Source organism: Macrotis lagotis, chromosome X (assembly GCF_037893015.1).
Source record: "Macrotis lagotis isolate mMagLag1 chromosome X, bilby.v1.9.chrom.fasta, whole genome shotgun sequence".
Classification (NCBI taxonomy): domain Eukaryota; kingdom Metazoa; phylum Chordata; class Mammalia; order Peramelemorphia; family Peramelidae; genus Macrotis; species Macrotis lagotis.
Genome location: NC_133666.1, coordinates 14,989,713 through 15,012,262, shown reverse-complemented (window position 1 = coordinate 15,012,262; position 22,550 = coordinate 14,989,713). Strand labels below are relative to the sequence as shown.

The 22,550-nt window shown below is 38.3% G+C and overlaps 1 protein-coding gene across 1 annotated transcript in view; it reads left to right on the top strand.

Annotated features, from left to right (window-relative positions):
• LOC141502592 (uncharacterized) overlaps window positions 1-22,550 on the top strand; it is a 160,083-nt gene that overhangs the window by 88,695 nt on the left and 48,838 nt on the right. The window contains exons 3-4 of the mRNA XM_074207402.1: window positions 5,633-5,689; window positions 16,787-16,912. Coding sequence (XP_074063503.1) covers window positions 5,633-5,689; window positions 16,787-16,912 — 183 coding nt within the window. The remainder of the gene's footprint in view (window positions 1-5,632; window positions 5,690-16,786; window positions 16,913-22,550) is intronic.

Sequence of the window (22,550 nt, the reverse complement as noted above, 5' to 3'; positions counted from 1 at the left end):
GAAAAGATGTGGAAAAGATGATGTATTCTGCTGTGAGGGCCCTTGGGGTTTGAAAGAGGCAAATAGGGATGTGAGTCAAGGGTTCAAGAGAGAGAATGAACCTGGATACTTCTATCTGGGAGTAATCCTCGAACCTGGGATAGCTGATGAGATCACAGAGAGACTATCCCTCAAAGCCCTTTTTTATACACCGTGGATCAAATTTAGGGGCCTGGCAAATGCTCAGTCAGATTAACCTTTGAGGAAGCTTGGGGTAATTGATAGAGCACCGAACTAGGAGCCAGGACTCCCTGGCTTCAAATGACATCTCATTTATTAGTTGTGTGACCCCATGTCCCATTTGCTCCTCCTGTCACCTTCTACCCTGCCCTAGCTTTGCCACAGTCAACCAACCATGAAATACAGCTGTACATATCCAAGGGCTTAATTCTCACCAGAAGCATGCTACCTATATATGTGAATGAAAAGTCTACCTTCTTCTTTTCCCATACATTTCTAGATTTTTGTTTACCACAAAAGGTCTGATGCAGCCAGAGGAAGCTTGCTCACGAAGACTGATGTCATTTGAAATGGATAATGCTAAAACTGTCCCAAGGCTTCCCACTCCTTACTGGGGACTTGTAGAAGTGCCATTGTATGACATCCAATCCTCTGGACCTCTTCAGAGGATGTCTACTGTTATTTTTCCTTTAAAGCTTCAGGTGACCAGAGAAAGAGGGAAGGACTTATTTTGATGAAAGTACGATCTGAAATCTCCGAAGGTTTCAGCTGGAGACTGCAAGGTCATGACCTGGCTAGCTCCATGGGGGGGGGGGGGGGCGGAAGTACAACCCCAATGAGTTTTATCTTTATGAGGATGGAACATTGAGCACTTCCTATGGCCTGTAATTCGTACCTTTATGCAAATTTGTTCTGCCTCGCTACAGTGATTATTTATTGACTTTCTATCCAAAGCAGTGGCTTTCCTCCTCCTCATTCTGATTGCTATTGGTCATCTGCCCAACTTGAGAGCCTGTGAAAGTGACCAGGCACCAAACAAAGCTCCCTAAGTCCAGATCTCAATGTTCAGTCTGTTGAGTTCAAACCTGCACATTCTTTTCCAGCCTGCATCTGAGGCAAGCTTATGGGACCTGACCAAGTTCATGGAATGCAGAAGTTCTTGGCAAAAAGAAATCTGTCAGGGCACCAGGCCAAAGCCCAGCTGTGGGATCCACAGCCTTGGCCTTGAGCTGCTCGGGAAGATTCTGATGGAAAGATGGTCTTTCTCTCCATCAAGGCCAACTTTCCTCCTTGTAGCTTTGATCCGTCTTGTGTTTTCTGACATACTAACCCCTTAAGCATCCTCTCTAAGCTCTATTTTTCCCCTGCTGTCTTTAACCACACCCACATCTCTTCTGTCCTTAAAAAACCCCCTCAATTTGTCCCTCTCAGTCCCTCAACCTATCATCCTATATCTCTTCTCCCTTTCTCATCCAAAGTTCTAGAAAAAACTATTTATAACACAGTCTCCATTTCTTCTTCTTTCATTCTCTTCTCAGCATCTTGGTGTCTGGCTCCCAACCTCATCATTCACCTGAAATTTCTTGCTCTCAAGTAACTGCTGATCTCTTACTTGTCAATTTTAATTCCTTTTTTCTCAATTCTCATCTTTCTTGACCTCTCTGCAGACTTTGACACTCTCCTCTGGGCTTTCATGACACTGCTTTGTCTTGGTTTTAATCTTTTCTGTCTGCGCAATCCCAATTATTTACTTCTCCCTGTCTTATTAAAAGCTGTGTCCCCAGCTCCCTTCTCTCTCTGGACTCTTTCTAGGTGACCTCATCAGATTCCATCTTTCCATGAAAGTCATATGTTCCAGATGATCACCTATATGCTAATGACTCTCACATGCCTTCATTTCTTTCCTGAGCTATAATTCCACATCACCTCACCAACTTCCTTTCAGCATTTTGAACAGGATGTCCATCATTCCCCTTTATATGTTATCTCCCTCCTTAGAATGAATGCTCCTTGAGACCAAAAACTCTGTTTTTCATTCCTATATCCTCATAACTTAACACAGTAGTTTGCACATAAGTAGTCAATAATTTTTTTATTTGTCCATTCATCTCAAACATGTCCAAATTAGATCTTATTACATCCCAGTCACTAGTCTCACAATCATAAAGTTAGCCTCAACTCCTCTGTTATTTAAAATCCTTTGTAACTGACTTCAAACTACTTTTTCAGACTTATTATATATAACCTCCCTTAGAAATCCAGGAACTTAACTGGTATTTGTTTTGGTTTTTGCAAGGCAATGGGATTAAGTGACTTGCCCAAGGTCACATAGCTAGGTAAATTATTTAGTGTCTGAAGTCAAATTTGAATTCAGGTCCTCCTGACTCCAGGGCCTGTGCTCTATCCACTGTGCCACCTAGCTGCCCCTAAACGGATCTTCTGTTTCTATGTTTGTACAAGCTATTACCCTCACCTTAAATGTTCTCCTTCATCTTGGAATTCCTAGCTGTTTTCAAGGCTCAACTCAAGCACTATTCCTGTACATTCCTGATCCACTCACTCTGCCTTCCCTAGCAGTTGTTACTGCCTCTACCCTCATTCCTAAATTAGCTTATATCTCTTTAGTACATAGTTTGCATTTATTTATTGGCATACAGTGGATCAGGAATGTAGATTCAGGGTTTCAAGGAACCATACATAGAAGTCATCTAGACTTTAAGACCCTTTTTGGAAAGAACTGGACTAAACAGTTCCTGCCCTCCAAAGATATGTACTCTAAGACTGTATTTCCATGGTGAATCCCTGTGTGACTTTAGGCAAGTCACTTAGACCCTCTCTTTCTCATTTGACACTTGGTAATCCACTTTGCCCTACTCATAGGCAGTGTTAAATTTCATTGAGTTAATAATGAAAACTATAATGCTATATTCAAATATAAGGAATTTATTATAAGAACAAAATCTGTCTGAAGTGGAAAATGGTCATTTGTTTCTGAATTCAATTTTTTCATATCATGAAGATGAAAGTTCTGAGATGAACAATTAAAATTTGTGCTGGGGACAAGGGACATTCAGGTTCCAAATTGACCCAGCTTAAGGAAAATGAGTCATGACAATAAGTGACAAGCATTGTCACAGAAAAAATAATACTTTCAAGGCAACTGGGGAAGGCAGGAGGGTGTAGATAGTGTGAATTTTATATTCCTTTGTCTTACATATTTATGGCTCTCCTCTACCTTAGAGGGAAGATCCCTCCCAGGCTAGTACCCTAGCTGGAAGGAAGAAAGGAAGGAAGGAAGGAAGGAAGGAAGGAAGGAAGGAAGGAAGGAAGGAAGGAAGGAAGGGAGGGAGGGAGGAAGGAAGGAAGGAAGGAAGGAGGGAGAGAGGGAGGGAAGGAGGTGGAAAGGAAGGAAATAAGGATTTATTAAGTTCTTACTATGTGCCAGACACTGTGCTAAAGTGCTTTATAAATATTATTCCATTGGATCCTCAGAACAACCCTGAGGGGTGGGTGTTATTATATTTACTAGTAAGTGACTGAGACTGGATTCAAACTCAGGGTTTCTGACTTCAGATCCAGCACTCTATATGCTGCAGTTCTCCCTACTTCTATCTCTGGTTACTCACATACATCCACTCAAACTGGAAGCCCCTCCTGATGTATTTACCTTTAACATTTAAAGGATACATTTATTTGAAAGCAAAGGCATTTAATGGCCATGGTATAATAAGAAAAGGAATAATAAAAGATTTGTTCCATAAACCTAGAGGCACACTCTCCCAACTTAGACACACAACATTAGTGGGAAGAGCATAGATATAGAGAACAAGTGGCCTGGATATATCCTTGGGGCAGCATGCATGTATATGAAACCTCTGTGGCCCTGGGCCATGCCCAATGGGGCAACTCACACCCCTGACAATGCAGAGCTGTGGATATTTTTTCCAGTGATGTCACTGCCTTGCTCTCACTGGGCTTGCTCCCTGCTAGTCTCCACTGGACACTGTGCTATTGGACGTTATTCCACTAGACACGGTCCATGCCAGACACTACAGACTCATCTCTGCTGGACGCTACTTTGTTGGACGAATCATCTGCGCTGATTGCTGCTCTACTTCCAACTTTTGGCTTCAGCCAGTAGTCTTTGGCTACAGGACTATGTCTCTAACATGCTCTTTTAGTTCAAAGCCAGAGGCTTTTTATAGCCCTTTATAAAAATTGGTCACCCTCATTATGGACTATCAGAAAGTCTTCCCTATGAAAACATTTTTTTTTTCCTTTAAAGAGTAAACTGCCTTCTAAGTCTTAGATAAGAAGGTTCTCTTCTCCCCAACAACTATATTTTAGATATCTTTAGAACAAAGAGCAAGGAGACACCCAGTACAATCAATCCCTCATTTCTTTGAACTAAACTTTCTAGTCCTGGGCTTGAAGTCTCTATGAGCTATCTCACTCTACCACATGGTAAGCATTTTCTGTGTCTCTTGATTTTAACTTATGAAAGCTAGATTATAAACTATGTAAGCCCTCTTACAAACTATCCTCGATAAGTACCCAACAACTCAGGGTTTTTTATTTTAAATTTTCTTTCTTATTATGAACTTAAGCCAACAAGCACAATTTAGTACTAAAAAGAGAAGTTTGTGTCTGTAACTATGAATTTCTGTTTTCTACAGATTTTTTGAAAGTATATCTAAACCTAATGCAGTGCTAAATTAGAATTGTTTTGAATTTCTTTTGTGTAGTTTAAATGTTTCATTGATGCTTTCTTTTTTATCTCTCACTATCTTCTAACTTACCTCATCTAAATAAAAGCTCTCTCTTAACAAATAAGTTAAATAAACAAATTCACATATTGACAGTGTCTAAAAATGTCTCCTTTTGCACCTACACACTATCCTTCTCCATCTAGAGAACATAGGCATACTTCATTATGAGTCTTCTGAAATTGTTTTTGTTCATTAAATTCAGAAGAGTTCTTTAATCTTTTACATTTCTTTGTCTTGAGAATCTTGTGTTCCTCTTGTCTCTTGTTCTTTTGTTTCTGCTTACCTCCCTTTGCAGTAGTTCATCTTCCTGGATTTCTCTGAGTTTGTCATATTTGTCATTTGCACGTGGTGCAGAATTTTTCCATTACATTCATTTGCTACAATTCGTTCAGTCTTTCCCAACTGATGGCCACTCACTTTGTTTTTGGTTCATTGTTACCATAAAATGTGCTGCTTTGACTATTTTTGAATATGTTGGGGTGTATGACAAGTAATAGTGTTGCTTGATCAAGTTCCCCAGTTTTCCAAACCTAAGCATCTTCTCTGAAAAGCTTAAGCACACACACATACACACACACACACACACACACACAGACACACACACATACCCTAAACATAGGGGGCAAAGTCATGATCACCCATATCTCATTATCCACATTCCTGTACTTTCATTTATAAGTATAGTCAGCTAAAGCTGAAAGGGCTTTGAGCTCACCTTTATAGCTTAAAATCTTATTCAGTCCATGAATCTGCACAAGTATTTGACCTGATTCATTAGTTTGCTTTTTGCCAGTTGATTTATCCATCTGGCTGTGTGATTCCAGTTTGGATTTACCAATGTTGTTTTGTTTGGTTTTTGACAGGGTCGCCATGTGAAGACTGGACAGTTAGCAGCCGTCAAAGTCATGAGCGTTTCAGAGGTAAATGCAAATTTCTTTTGTATCACCTGGGTGGGCTGAGTTCTTGGTGTTGGCCACAAATGAAGGTGGTCCATATTAGGAGAAAGAACAGGAACTTGGAGTAATAAGTGTCTGAATCCTGACTGTGCTAGTAATATAAAGTAACTTCCCCTCTCTGATCCTCAGTTTCCTCCTCTGTAAAATCAATTTTGTGCAAAATTTGGTGAAACCTATTGCTTAAGGTCATGTAGAATGAAAAACCAAATCTTCATTTAAATTTTTAATTTTTAAGCAGTTAGATTGAGATTTTATAGGTATAACCTAAAGAGAGACTCCAGATCTGTAAATAACCTGTAGTTATCCTTCTCTTCACCCTTTGTCCCAACGGTCATATAGAACAAGGGACAAATTTTTACTTCAAACCCTGAGACTTGAACTATTTTACTTCCTAAAAATGAAAATTTCATAAAATATATGCCCCAGATGGGGGGGGGCGGTGAGTACTCCATTTTTCATTAGTCAGTAATAATGACCAAAAGCTCTCTGCTAGTCCACTTCTAATTCATTCTCTGCTCTCAGAGATAGTAAATGGAAGATTTCCTGTGGCCATGCTGCCCACCCCCTGTTTCCTCTTGTCTTTTTCCTCTCTTTTGCCCCAGGAGAGGGACTGCTGTCGTCTTAGTCCCATTTGAACTATAAATTTTGCATGCAGCTGCTGACAGGTGAGCAAGTGGGACAGTTGAATTGGCAGTGCTGTTCCCACTGACGAATAAAATGGTGTCATAGTTCATGATGTGGTTTCTCAGATGTTGCTAGGCACTGAATTCTTGGCCCTTCTGTGATCCAGAGTGGTGTGAGTAACTTCACCTTCCTAAGATATCACGAGCATGAACATTGCAAAGGTCATATTGGTTCCCGTAGGCTCTGAAGAAAAATTCTCATTAATCTATTAAAAAGATATTTTCCAAAACTGTTGTCAGTTGAGTCAGGTAGTCTTTCTCCAGTTTGTTCAAGGAATGATTGTAAGGGGGTATTTAGAAAACTGGGTGCTTTTAATTTGACCAGTGGGTATTATTTTCATTCTCTTACAGTAGAGGGAATTTTTGTTCACCTATATCATTTCCACCACTAATTTCCTGTATGATCTTGAGCAAATCACTTAACTTCTCTGGGTCCAATTTATGTCATATGTAAAATGAAGGGATTGAAATAGATGTCCTCTGAGGAAATGGGATCATCAATATAGACCATCTAGTCCAGTACTTCATTGTAGAGATGAGGTCACTGGGGCAAAGAGAAGGAAAGAGGTAATAGGGGCATGAGTGGTGTATGAACCTAGATCTCCTGACTCCGGATCTGCATGTCAGTATTTAATAAACACTTATCAAGTTCCTAGTGTGTCCCATATACTTTACTAAGAACTGGGGATTCAAATACAAAAGCAAAAAAGGTCTTGCCCTCAAGGAACTCACAGTCTAATGGACAAAGACAACTTACAAAAGGAATCTGGAAAGTGGGGCTGGTATTCAACCAGAAAAGTTCCCCAGTGGCACAACCAGGTGAAATGAGAAGATAATCTGAGCCCAAGCTCCTTCCTAAAATGAAGACTTCGGAGTTCCCATAGGACAAAAGTCAATGATGAGCAGGAAGACCAAGGTTGATAGAATCTGGCTAGATAATCAGATTTGTCCAATAATGAGCTTCCTGGGAACACAGTGAATAAGTCAGAGAAGTGCCAGAGTGGTGTATCCAGTTGAGCAATGAAGGTCATTTCACAGTCCCAGGACCACCCCAACTCAGCCATTCTTGGATTATTTTGTGTTTCCAAAGGAAAATCAAGTCGCTGAGGTTAACAACCACAGAGTTATCCTCACCTTACCTCACCTCCCTTATTTCCCAGATCAGATTACTAGGTTTTTGATGGTTATACCTCTTCAACAACCACTCTAGTTCAGGCCCTCATCACCTCCAGTCTGAACTTCTGCAATAGCCTCCTTATTTCCCTTCATCCTGTCTTTCTTCACTCCAATCCACCTTCCACATTGCCAAAAATTATATTCTTAAAACACAAGTCATTCTCCTGTTTCAGAAGCTTTGTGACTTCTGTTACCTTTAATATTCCTAAATGTACCTTTAGAGTCCAACACATATTCCTTTATTTGGCTTTTAAACCTGTTACAATCTCACCACACTCTACCTTGCCAGACCAGTTACACGTAGCTCCTCTTCATTCACTCTGTCATCCAAGTGACTCCCACATACAACATTCCATCAAGTGGGACCAAATGTAAAAAAAAAGAATAGGACCAAGAAGCTGAACATAAGAATCCTTGCAGGTGGCATATTGACTTCATTTGAAAATGTGATATAATTCATGTTTTCGTATATTTTTATTTTAGTTTGTTAAATATTCCCCATTTATACTTTAATTTGATTCAGGTTGCACTCAGAAGTATTGCAGGGTATTCTGGTCAATTGTTTGACATCACTGCTTCAGACCTTTGAATCTGGTGTCTCCTGGACTTGGAATGCAGCTCGAACCCCTGGCTTTCTTTAAAACAAGGCCCTGGGGCTGCCTCCTACTGGAAGCCTTATGGGATTACCTCCCCTCCCCCCAAGTTACTGTACTTTCTTTGTGTGTATTTTACATTTCTATACCTGTGTGTATCTCCTATCCACTCTCCCCCAATCCTTGAGGGCAGGAACTGTTTTGTTTTGATCTCGGTATCCCTACTAGCTAGCACAGTCCCTGGAAGACAGTAAGCACTTAACAAATTAGATTGATTTGGAGACAGTGGCCTTGAATGTGACTTTGGATGCCAGCTCAAGCACTTATTACCTAGATTTCACCTTCTTACAGTGCCTCAATTTTTCTCCTCCATAAACTGAAGAGATGGAGCAAGATGGCACCTATTTCCAACTGGAAATCCAAGAATCTCCTAAAAGCTTGTTCCAGTTGCTTTGTCATCTCCTGAAAGACCATCTCAGGGACAGGGAGACCTTGGGGGGTATTTAACCCATGGATGATTAGTGTGAGTTGTCTATATTGGAAGAGGAAAAAATAAAGATCGCATTCTGCTAACATGAAATTGTGTTTTTAAAGTTTGCATTGCAGTTAAATCTCTGGCTATGAATTTGGTGCCAGGTTTCTGTATATATAAACATCTGGTTGTTTTCATTAGGACTGTTAGTTTAAATTGACAATAATATCATTCTGCTGGCTTACTGAATGTTTTGTCCTAATACCATGAATCTCTTTCATTGTATGATAATGAAACTAGGGACAAGGAAATTTTTGATGTCAGCTTTGTCAATTTTAAGATCTTAGTCCCATTAAAGGTATAGTAGATACAGTAATGGACCTGGAGTTAGGAAGGCCTGGGTTCAAATCCAACCTCAGACACTTACAAGCTGTGTGACTCCAGAAAAGTCACTTAAATTCTTTGGGCCTCGTTTCTCTTTCTATAAAAAGAGGGGGTTGGCGTTGCTGATATATGAAGATATTTCCAGTTCTAGATCTCAAACCATAATGAGTGATTTTCCAATGTGAGTTTGTAGGCAGAAAGAGACAAGCCTTTCTCAGGTTTCAAGTTCATGGCTAGTCCTAGGACCAACATTGGGAACAGCTCTCTTAGGAGTATAACCTGTGGACGGCTACAAACCACCTCTTAGTCCTTGAAAAAGAAGTAGGAAATACAAGCTTCCACCTTCAAAGAGCTCCCACTCTGACTGAGCAGGAATTCTAGTGTCCATCTAGTCCAACTCTCATTTTACAAAGAAGGAAATAGACCCAGAAAGTTTAAGTAACTTGACCAGGGTCTCTCATAGTGTCCTAGGTCTTGAGAACTCTCACAGGGTTGTTAGGAAGATCACATGAGATGACATTTATAGCAGTTTGCAAAATGTAAGGTGTTCTATAAATGTGGCTATTATTACTGTTGGAATTGGAAGGGAGCACAGAGACTAGCTAGTCCATTTACTAGAGAGGGAAACTGAGTCTGAGGGAAGGGGAGGGGCTGGCCCAGGCTCATCTATAGAGTTACAAAATCATATGAATCAAGAACTGGAATATGACCCATATGAGGCCTAAGTATCAGAAGGGATTTAGACCCAGGTTGACTGACTCCATATCTAGAACCCTTTCCATTGTACGCCACTGCTCTCCATGAAATAATTAGAAATCACATCAAAGCAATAGATGACCATATTTCTCAGACTGTGTGGTGCAGGGTGAAGAGAAAAATCCATTTCAATCACTCCACTTCATTTTGATTCAAGAAACCTTTGCCATGTGCCAGGAACTGTGCAGGACCCTGGGAATACATAGACCAAACTCAAACAGTCCTCTCTCATTTGATTTGGTATATAGTTGTCAATTAGTTTCTTTTGTAGAAGAGAACCTGGAAGACTGGCATGGGAGCTGTGGCTGAGATTGCTTTCAGCACCCTTCTGAGTCTTGACTACTAGCATCCTCTCACAAGTTTACCTTCCTGTTAACTGACAAAGGCGTACATAGCAGGGCTCTCAAACCAGTTGAACTTTCCTTGTTGGGGTAGGGTTTGAGGCGGTAGTTTTATACATTAGAGAAATTCCTCTTAGTGCATTCCCTCTGGAATTCTATATTCTATTTCTGGCAATGGTGTATACTTAGATGTGAATTAGTGATGGCAAAGTCAAACTGGATTTTGTTTAGAAACAGGACATACTCATGTGGTTTAATTTACCCAGTGCCTTAGTTTTCTGCCTTTGTAACTCACTAAAAAGAGTACTAGACCCAAGGGTTAAGAGATTTGGATTTAATAGGCTCAGGGGATCCTAGATTTAGAACTGAAACAGTCCTCCGATACCACCTTAATTCTATATCTTCGTTTTACAGAGGTGGAAACTGAGGCTCAGGGAGAGGAAGTGACTCCTCCCAAAGATTATCCAGAGGATTATAAATCTAGAGCTAGAAAGGACCTTGAAGACTATCTAACCGAACCCTCTTATTTTACAAAAAAAGCTAACTGAGGTGAAACTGTTTTGCTCCAAGTCAGACGATTAATGTCTGTTCAAGGCAGGCCTGGAATTTGGTCTATTCCAAAAGCCATGCCTAAAGTGGTTTTCTTCTGTACTGAGAGAATCAAGTTCAGTATTACTATTTATTCTCTCAGCTATGTAAAAATATTGCCTCCAGAGAAAGCCTCTGCAAATATCCTCAGAAGAGCAACCCATTTTCCAGATCCATGGATAGCCACTGTCAGTTATACTAGTGAAGAAGATGCCATGCATCACGGTACAAGATGCATGAAATGGAGTTAGATGCCTTTGGGATCTTCTTGTATTTGGGGAATAAGGCTTTCCTGGAACTCTTCCAATGCTGCCATTCAGGCCTGTTCCATCTTGGGCAAAGGGTAGGATGGCAGGCAACCAGGAAGATTGGCTATTTGTACCTGAGGGAATCTTAGGTGTCCAGGAGCCCAGGTCAACCAGGATTCCTTTTCCTGTTGGATCCTAGAGACTATGCTAAGAAAGGTAGTGATTCCTCATTAGTTAGATTGCTCTCTGTTCAGGGACCTGGCCCCATCATTACAATCAGAAGATGGGTTTTTCTTCAGACTAGAAAGTAAATGCAATTTTTAGAAAATGCTGAGGAAGCTAAAGGGCATCAGAGGCTAACCGTTACTCTAATGAATTTTCACATTGGGTGGTGCTTGACTAAATTATTACCACACAAGCAGGATACTTCCTTTGCCATTCATTTGGTGTCTAAATAACAAGACAAAATTCATCCTCTGAGCAAACCTTATAGCTATATCTTGCTTCACATAAGACAAGTGTGCCTCAAAAATTTGTAGTGATTAAATTTTTAGAAATGCAGTAGTAGGTTTTGCCATTGCAGTGAATCCTTTTACTAAGTGAAGAATTCTCCACTAAAGTGAAGAATCACTCTCTAATTTGCCCCTTTCTTCCTCCATTATACTTAACTGAACCAGACAATCTGAGATATCTTCTGCCTTGTACTGCCTTGAAACACTATTTTCTTAGAAAACAGCAAGAAGGGGTACAGGGGAAAACAAGGCTGCTGAAGGCTTGGCAAATGACCTCTTTAAACCAAATCATCCCAAGAGCATGTAACAATGAAACTGGAAGAAGGAAAACATATACATATATATTATATATGTATACATACACATATAGCATACATGTGTATACATATATACAATATGTATGTATGACTGTGTATATATATGTATATGGATATATATATATATATATATATATATATATATATATATGAAAATAGAAAAGGTCTTTCAGGATGTCCATAACAATTCTTTTTTTTCAGTGATGGGGAATGGTCTACCATGCACATACTGATAGCCCAACCCAGGGTGATGCTTAAAAAGTGGAAATGATAAAACTGGCATCATTGGAAGCAAATATTGAAAGAATAGCTAGACTAGGCCATTCATTATAACCATTGGAGTTACATGCTGGAGGTTGAAGGTGATGATTTTCAGATTTTCAGAGGGACCAATTATCAAGGTATCTAAAAGAAGCATAAAAGATCCTAGATTATAACTTCTCCCAAAAGACAATGAAGAGATTTTCAATAACTCCTAATCCAAATGCTTCCTTTCCCACTTTTACACCATTTTAATGTAAATAATCAAAGCATATCAAGGGAATACTTGATGAGGATATGAGAAGGGAACAGGAGGCCTTTTACAAATGCTATTCCACAGCAAACCATCTCTATACAGTCACAGAATTACCCGAAAAGTGCAGAGAATGCAAGATCTCACTTTTTGTTGTTTGTGGAGTATAAAAAAGCATTTGATTCAGTCAGATGTAATTCTGCCTTAAAAGTTTTCCTCCCACAAGATAAAGCTCCCAAATTATCTAAGATTCCTTGAAAGAAACAACAGCAATAATGTTGTTCAAAGCCCCTCTGATTATAAATATTAAGCAAGGAGTAAAATGATGAGATGTATCCTCACCAAAGGTGTGGACCACAGTTATAGAAAGTATCCAGCAGTGAGAGACCAAAAGGAAGAATAGCTGCCTAAAGATGGTGGTATTGTTGGTGGCTATTATTGTTATATCAAGTGCAGGAACACTTAAAAGCTTTCTAAGATATTCATGATTACCAATAAGTGTTTCCCGTAATAATAGACAGGGATATATGCAGAATAAAGCATGTATATAAAATGCTATTGTTCAGACATACACATATATATGTTTATATATCTATATATGTATATATAGTATGAAATAACATATGTGAAGAATTCAAAGAATAAAGGAAAACCAATATGAACCAGTGTAGAGCAAAGTAAGATGAAGCAAAAGAAGAGTATGCACAGTGACTGTGACCATAATGATATAGATGAAGTCAACACTTAAAAGGAAATTCAGATCAGATTAAATTAATTGATCGTGGAAAACAGATGAGAAATGCACTTCTCTCCTCTTGGTGGTGGCGAGGAGGGGCCTATAGATGAAGAATATTACATATGCTATTCAGCATGATTATTTTATTAGGCTGTTTTGCTGAACTTTTTTTTTTTCTTACATGAGATGGTTTAGTGTATATGGTTGTATGGGGATGAAATGACTGTGGTGTAAAAAACAAAAGGTGTAAGTACAAAATATTTTGAAGATACCTTTAAAAGAGAAACTTGAAATGAAACACAAAAATTCAGTGATCCAACAAGTATTAGAACCATCAAGAGACAAAATTGTAATAACATGTGAGGTTTCAAGAAGTTAAGACAATTGACCATTAAAACAGAATTAGATGAGACAATCTATGAATTATTGCCTTTCCGAAAACTCGTGATTTGAAAAAATTTTTAAGTGCTTTATTTCAGGAAATCATAAGAAAAAATTGACCATAAATATTCTAACTAGTTGACAAAATGCAGATTGAGAGAATCCTCAGAACTCCACCAAAGATAGACCATTGGTTGAATGTAGCCGGAAATTTAGTCCCCAGGCTCCGGAGTATCTAGGTCAAAAAGAAAATATCATAAGCAGCCAGGAAAAGATAGCTCATTTACCAAGGAACTCCTATCTGAACTGTCCAGGGAAAGAAATGAAAGAAACCAAGAAGCAATGAAAAAGGGCTTGCACTCAAGGATAACTTTTCCTGCAAATTTAAGATTAACCTTAAAGGGGAAAAAAAGAAAACTTGTAACAAAATTAATTTTTTGTAAACTTTCCTTTTAACAAAGTTAGTACTGAACATGATGCTGAAATAAAAACTATAGCATACAAAGGAAACTTAAAAATAATCAAGTTCTTATAGCTTGAGACAAATCCACATGGCTCAGTAATGTAATTTTTCCTCATATACTAAAGGAGAACACAAGTCTACTGTCCATTTGGAATCTCGGGTTATCTAAGGGTTATTAAAGAAATAAATAGAAAATCTATGGGATTAGATGTATGGAAATAAAGACCTTAAAGGAGAGGGGAAGGAGAGCAAGGAGCTAGAGTGATGGGATAAATAGGTTTCAATATTCACTCGTATTTGCTCTCGGCAAGGGAGGAATTAAAAAGGATGATAGTTGTAAAATTAGACTAAAATTAGCAAACTGATCTAGGGAGATAGAAGAGTGACTTCTGAAGCTCAGGAAAGCAGCACAGATAGAATTGTTTCTTGTAAGAAAAAAACACATATACACACATCCAGCTGTTGTTCAGTTATTTTTTAATAGTCTGACTCCTTGTGACCCCATTTGGGGTTTTCTTGGCAAAGATTTGCTATTTCCTTCTCCAGCTCATTTTATGATAAGGAACTGAGGCAAACAGGGTTAAGTGATTTGCTCAGGGTCACACAGCTAATGTCTGAGGCTGGATTTGAACACAGAAAAATGAGTCATCATCTATGCATTACAAAGCAGTAAGCATCAGGTTCATACCACTAACATTCACAGTCATTGTTTGTTTTTTGGGGGTTTTTGCAAAGCAAATGGGGTTAAGTGGCTTGCCTAAAGGCCACACAGCTAGGTAATTATTAAGTGTCTGAGACCGGATTTGAACCCAGGTACTCCTGACTCCAGGGCTGGTGCTTTATCCACTGTGCCACCTAGCCACCCCACACAGTCATTGTTTATTTTTCCCTTCATCAAATCCTATTGTATTGGAATAGAAAAGACCAATGAGTGGGGGGGGAAAACTTGATAACCAAGTCCCAGAAGCAGTTGAAGCCTAATATTTGATAAATCAAAGAAAACAAATTACTAGCAAAAAGAATCAACAAGAAATTTTTTTTGAAAATTGGAAATTAGCTTGGCAGACTTTAGATTTGAACCTGCCTATTACATCATATACTGAAATGAGCTCAAGGTGGATAAAAATGATTATAAAAGATGATGTCATTAAAAAATTAGAAGAAAACAAAATCAGATGTCTTTCATAATTGTGAATAGAGAGAGGAAATTCTCAATCAAGTAACGGATATAGAACTTCTAAGAGATAAGGCAGACCATTTTGTTTAAAAATAATAAAAAAGATGTTGCATGAACAAAACCAATATAACCAATATAAAGCAACTGTCTTTTGCAGGGAGGAAAGGCAATAAGTTTGGGGTTGCTTTTTTTTTCAATTATCTGTGAGAACAATTTGATATTCAACATACATAGGGAACTGACACAATTTTTCAGGGTATCTTAAAAGTCTTAGCACAGTTTTAAGCTTTAATAACTTAGGGAAGTAGAGGAGTGGGATCTAAGCCTAAGGAAATAGCAGAGATTGTATTGCTTCTCATAAAATGAACCTAATTTTTTTCTTCTTTTTGGTATGAGGAATTAGGATTAAGGTAGGTAACGTAAGATAATTTTTATAAAATGTTCATCAGATTCTGGAGAGTTGTTTTGTGTGTGTGTGTGTGTGTGTGTGTGTGTGTGTGTGTGTGTGTGTGTGTGTGTGTTGTTTTGTTTTTCTTCCTCTGGATGGGGATAACATTGTCTATAGCAGGTCTAACACAGTTGTTGTAGCTCTCTGAACTGCTGAGAGGTTTTTCTTGTTTTATTACCATAATCCTTTTTACACATCCCTAACCCCAAACAGGTAAGAGCGTCAACCTTGAAATCCCATTTATCCTACCACTCTACCTCTCGATTTGTTCTTCAGTGGTGTTATCCCAATTTTAAAAGCTTTAATAACTTGAAAACTTGAAACTGCTCAAAGAATTTTGGGATACCCTGTGTAAAACTGAGAACCGATGCTCAATAGATGAGTAGGCAAAAGAATTGGACAAACGTTTTCAGATGAAGAAATGCAAATGATTGACAATGTAAAATTATCTTCCAAATCATTAATAATAAAGATAGGCAAAGCAAAAGCATTTGAGCTTTCATCTTATACCCCCCAATTGGCAAAGATAAAAGAAAAATTAAAGTGATCAGTTTTGGAAGGTTATAGGAAGAAAAACACCTCAATACTTTGTTGATGGACCTGTGAATTGGTGTAAAGCATTCTGCAAAAGCAATATGGAATCATGGAAGCCAAATCACTAAACTATTCCTAAACTTTGATGCAGGGATCCCATTACTGGGCCTCTCCCCCAGCAAAGTAAATGAGAGAAAGATCTATATATAACAAGATATTTATAGCAGCATCCCTAGTGTTGTCATTCTTCTATCAATTTTTCCTGAGGGCCCCTGGAGAGATTAAGTGACTTGCCTAGAGCCAATCAGTAGAATTAGAATCTAGGTATCCTAATTTTCAGTTTGGATATTCTTTCTGTTTAATATACATTGTCCTCCACTATCTCTATCTATTAAAGCTTTTAAAAGAGGTAGTTTTTTTTCACCAATGAATGGTAGTAAATACCCCATTATATAGTAGGAGTAAGGACTAAATCTATAGCAACATGTTCCCCAAAATATGACTCCATATGAGTCATATAGAATAGATAGAAATTTGATAGAAATTTGATAGAAATCAAATTGAACATCATCTACAAATTCTGCCTCCTGACACCTATCCACTTTATTACCTGTATTTACAGAAGTCATTCTTATGCTTTCTTTCTCCTTTGTTCTCCAAAAGCTCTGTGATCCATAATCTTTGAGGCATATGACTCAGAGTTGACAATAAAGCCCAATATCTGTTCTTATTCTACAGGAAGAAGAAGATGAAATCAAAATGGAAATCAACATGCTTAAGAAATATTCCCATCACAGGAACATTGCTACCTACTACGGTGCCTTCATAAAGAAGAATCTTTCTGGCCATGATGATCAGCTCTGGGTATGTGTGAGAATAGCCTAATAGAATAGAATCCCTATGAGGGTCTGAACTGTTTTGTTTTAGTCTTTTTATCCCCACCACATAACATACTTTATAAATATTTTATACCTTTATAAATATTTTTGGATTGAATTGGATTAAAAGAGTTCAGATTAGAGCACAAAGAGAAACCAGTAATACAAGCTTGTTTTGAGTTGAGAATATGCTTTTGATCATCCTAAAATCATTAACTTTTAACATATAATAACCACAATTTATGATGAACAAGAAAGTAGACATCCTGGTGGATTGACAAATAATGATTGACAAGTTATAAATAATGATAAATATAATAAACAAATAATGAATAAATAATGACCGACAAATAATGAAAGATAAATTGTGTTTAGAATGTTGCTTATCTGAAAGCAGGTGCTGTTCAAATATTTGAAATGTTTATAGTCTAAGTTTTACAACCTAAATTGTCCTCCCTACTTTCTAACCAAATCTTGCCTCCCTGCTCCCACCTCCTCCTTGAAGCCTTTGCCATCAACCTGGGGCCACACTGATTTCTCTCTTCCTCTGGTACCCATTGAGGATGCTTTCCATTTGGTATTTAATTATGTGTCACCTTGTATTGTTCCTTAACTAGACTGAGGTCAGAGGGTGCTGCTTTTCCTCATCAAGTATCCCATACACATATCTTGGACAGGGCAACAGATGTAAAAGGTCTTAAATGTTCATCAGTCATCATGTGTTTACAAAATACTGTGCTTCACACTGAGAATACAAAGACAAAAGTGAAACAGCTTCTGCCCTCAAGAAGCCTATATTCAAACTGGGGAAACAACGGCACATTTATAATTATAAATGTAATGTATGGAAAATGAATACGAGGTAGTTTGAGGGCAGGAGCCACCTGAGGGGAGCAAGAAAGGCTTAGTGAAAAAGGTGGTGTTTAATCTGAGTGCTGAAGGGAACTAGGATCGGGGCACCATATGCATAGAGGGATGGGGCCCGGAATGAGGAAGACTCATCTTGAGTTCAAATGTAGCTTCAGACATGTCACTTCCATTTGCCTCAGTTTCCTTATCTGTGAAAGGAGCTGGAGAAAGAATTGTAAACCACTCTAGTATCTCTGCCAAGAAAATCCCAAATGGACATGATTTTCAGTTTCACAGTTAGCTGGTGCAGTGGCTAGAGTGTACCATATGGAGTCAGGAAGACCTGTGATCAAATCTGGTCTCAGATGCTTACAATCTATGTGACCCTAAGCAAGGCTCTTCATCTTTGTTGGCTTCAATTTCCTCATCTGTAAAATGGGGATAATAATAAGACCTACCTCCTGCGGTTATAGGGAGAATCAAATGCGATAATGATGGTAAAGTACATCACACAATGCCTGGTACAAAGTATTGGCTATTATTCCTCCTCCCTCTCCTCCTCCTCCCCCTCCTCCTTACTACTATTGCCACTACAGCACAGTGCTCCCCAACACAATCTTGGTTATGTTGTTAACTAATTAGCAAGGTCTTTCCCCCACTGCTGAGTGACAGCCCTTCTCTTGACCATATGATCAGATCCCAAATGAATGAGATAAGAATAAAGGTAAAACCTCAATGAAGTGAAACCTCATTAGCCCCAGGGCCCTTCATCAATCAAAGTCTTTGCAACCCTGAAGTATAAGTGAGATTAGCAACTCACAAGAAAACAAAATAGGATCAGAAACTGATGGAAAAAGCCATTCGCTATAAAGAATGACCTGGGTTCAGTTACCATTTAGCCAGATCTCTCAGATTGTGCTGGAAACAGCAATTTTCTGGTACCTTCCATACTATACTTTCTAATATAAGAAAATAAATGTCTTTATATTTATATATACATATATAAAATCTTTATTTATTATGTCTTTATTATATATAATAATTATATAGCTATTATAATAATATAATTATATGTAATATTCAGTTATTCAGATTCTTCTATTGCCTAAGCCATTATTACCATTAGGGTTTTACTCCATATCTCTGTATAGCTTTTATTGGTGTCTCCGCTTCTGGGTATATGTTTCTTGTTTGTGCATATCTTTTCATCTCTTTTTTCCTCCCCTCTATTACCCTCAAATAATTTATTACAGTCTTTTCTGTAAACATTGTTGGCTGATTCACTGATTGTCTGAGAGACTTCCTCTCTCCTCAGAATCTAAAACTCTTCTAAGGCTAAAAAATAATGTTATTTCCTATATTGGGTTTGATATTCTTAGTAGTACCAAGCGAATCAATTATTTATAGAAGTGATAACTTACATAGAACAGTTCATAATTTCTTGCCAATGATCCAAGGATATGTAAGACCGAATAACTGGAAGAAGTTCAGAATTTTGACGGCTAATGATCAGGTAATGTAGCCAGATTATAGAGAGTCTATTTAAGTTCATGGTTCTTTCTCATGATCACAAAATTTTAGAGCTAGAGGGAATGTCAACAGTCATCTAGTTCAACATATACTCCTAAAAGGATCCCCATTACCTATACATGAAAAAAAATCTGAAAGTTGTTAGTTCAGCAACACCGAACCTTGACTTTGGTATCAGAGAACATGGTTTCCAACCTTAATTCTGCCCCCTCTTGCCTATGTGACCTTAATTACTCTCTGGACTTCAGGTTTATCACCATAGAAGTGAATGATGTCAACTAAATGTTCTCTAATATCCCTACCAGCACAGTTCTCTAAGCCTGTAAACCACAGCATTCCTGGAAAGAAGTCATCCAGCCTCTTCTTGAAGACCTCCCAAGAATGGAAACCCACCTACCTCCCCAGGGGCAGTTCTAAATGTTCAACATCAAGCCAAAATCAGCCTCTTTGCAACTCTTGCCCATTTCTCCTGGTCCTGTTCTCTAGAGCCAAACAAAACAAGTCTAAACTTTTCTTCCACATGGTAGCTCTTCAGATACTTGAAGACTGTTATCATGTCTCTCCTGAGTCTTCTCTTCTCCAGGCTAAACATCCTTCAACTGATTCCTTTATCCTGGTTGTTCTCCCTAGATATTCTCAAACCGATTATTGTTGTTCTTAATCTGTGGTACCCAAGCCTCCAGATGTGATCTGACCAAAGACTAGCACAGCTGGATGATTACTTTCCCATTCCCAGAAGCTAGGTCTCTCACGCATGATACAGGCAAAGATCACATGAACTTTCTTGGTGTCCTCCATCACGTTGCCTTTAAGCTCACAGTTTGCTAAAACCTCCAGATCTTTTTTAGAGAAGTCACTAACTAATGCTTGTCACCATCATGGAGTTGTTTGTTTTTTTTGTTTTAACCGAAATGTAATACTTTATATTTATCTCTACTGAATTTCAATTTGTTAAATTTAGTCCAATGCTCTAACCTGGTAAGATCCTAGTACATCATCTAGTACAATAGTTATCTCTCCCAGCTTTGTGTCTTCTCCAAATCTGATAAGCATTTTATCTATTCCTTTTTTTGCAGGTTATCAATAAGAATGTTAAATAGCCCAAGGGCAAGCATAGGTCTCTGAGGCCTTCCACTGAAGTTCTCCTTCAAGTTTAACCTAAAACTATTAACTACTATTCTGAGTCCAAGCATGTAGCTAATGCTCAGTCCAACTTAATGTATTGCTGCCCAATACACACTTCCCCTTCATAAGACTATTAAGAGATATTTAACCCAAATGTTTTGGTCAAATCTGTATAAACTAACTCTATTGAATTCTTCTGATCTATCAGTTTAGTAACCCCAAGGAAACAAAATTTACTCAAATACCAACAGAAATTCATGGTGGTTGCCATATCATATTGGAAGCATTTTTTCTATGAGAGAGGAAGACACCAAAAGAAGGGAAACAATCACTGATAATATAAATGCTTAGGAAACAAAGGAGACCTGCACTAACTTCCAACTCATAGGTCTCCTTTCTCACTGCTTTGAACATAGCAATTAATTTTTTTTTATTCATTCATTCCTCTTTATAAGAATAATCCTTATGCTTAGCAAGTGTATTCTTTACAAAACTATGAGAAGAGAACAGAAGGCTTTGATAAATGATTCTCTATAGCAGTTACACAACTGACTGTAAAGTAAAAAAAAATGTAAGATACATTTGTTGTTGGTTGATTACCAAAAAAAAAGAGCATTTGATTCAGTGGAGAAAAATGCAACTTAAAGGCTCTTTTCCAACAAGGAGCCTCTCATGCATGCACTGAGGTCATACAGGATTCCTTGGTAAATGCAGTCCCAGAGATAAATGGATTCAATGGCCCTGTGATTATTAATGTCAAGTGAGGCAAAGGTGTTGCCACCGTCATGGAATATGGCTTGTGCAGGGTGCAAATGAAAAATGATTCCCTATCAGTCTTGGTGAGGACCTCCAGATGTTCCTCTTTGTGTGCGGTTTTGTTCTGGCTACATCAAACCCCAGAATGTTAAAGGACCTCCTGATGAGATCTAGGATTACTCTGAATAGATCAGCCCAATAGACCATACAGAAGAAACTAAAAGGGTAAATGGTGCCTATTGTCCCCACTAGGACATGCAATTGACTGGCCATTCCATTGATTTAGTTCATTAATACCTACATCTGGGACAGTGTATGCAGAGCAACAATAAGCTGAGCCCAGAATTGAATAGAACAAAGAGCAGGCTCAATTGCACTTGGGAATTTGTGCAGGGCTTTTTATGGATCCCAAGCAACTTCCCAGCATAAAGATCCATCCTTTCAGCACAGATGTTCTCCCAGTGCTTCTGTATGGCCTCAGATCTTGGAATGCTGCATTCCATGTTGCAAAAGGTAATGGAGAAACATGGTGGGAACAAGTAGGCTATGAAATATACTTTTGCCTTTCTTTGTATCTCTAATATCTAGCATGGCCAACATGTATTAAGCATTTAATAAAAGCTTGTTGGTTAATTGATAGTGACGTTTCCAATGGTGACCTATACAGAAGATGTAAAGGGTGACCGAGTAAATGTATGATCAGAAAAGGAGTTAGAGGGTGGCTAGGTTGCACAGTGGATAGAGCACCGGCCCTGGAGTCAGGAGTACCTGACTTCAAATCTGACCTCAGACACTTAATAATTACTTAGCCGTGTGACCTTGGGCAAGCCACTTAACCCCATTGCCTTGAAAATATCTAAAACAACAAAGAAAAGGAGTTAGAATTATCATTAGCCAAGAGAGGAGGCTGACAAATAGGTGTCCCACAAACTCACTATTACCCACAAAATATAAAAAGACCTAGAGGAAAGTTCCAGCACATCTTCTGTAGAGTATCTTTGGAAGGACATGGTCAAAGACCCCCAAGGTTGGAAAGATTTGGATGAGTTGTGAGCTAGACTTAGAGATGGAATACCTCCCATTCATATGATCATTGTCTCAATAAAAATTGAAGTATGTGCAAACCACACTTAGAAGAGTAAATGTGCTGGAAAGCATTCAATTAATACTCCAAAGTCAAATAGGAATGGGTTTGAATTTACCATTGTTTGTGGTTTATCCATGTATCTATTCCCCTTCATTAGCATAAAAAATCAGAGTTGGATACATTCTGAAAAGTCTAAAGGTTTTTTTATTTTATTGACAATGTAGTTTCATGCCCTAAATCATTAAGCATAAATATGTGCTTTTCTGAAATATTATCT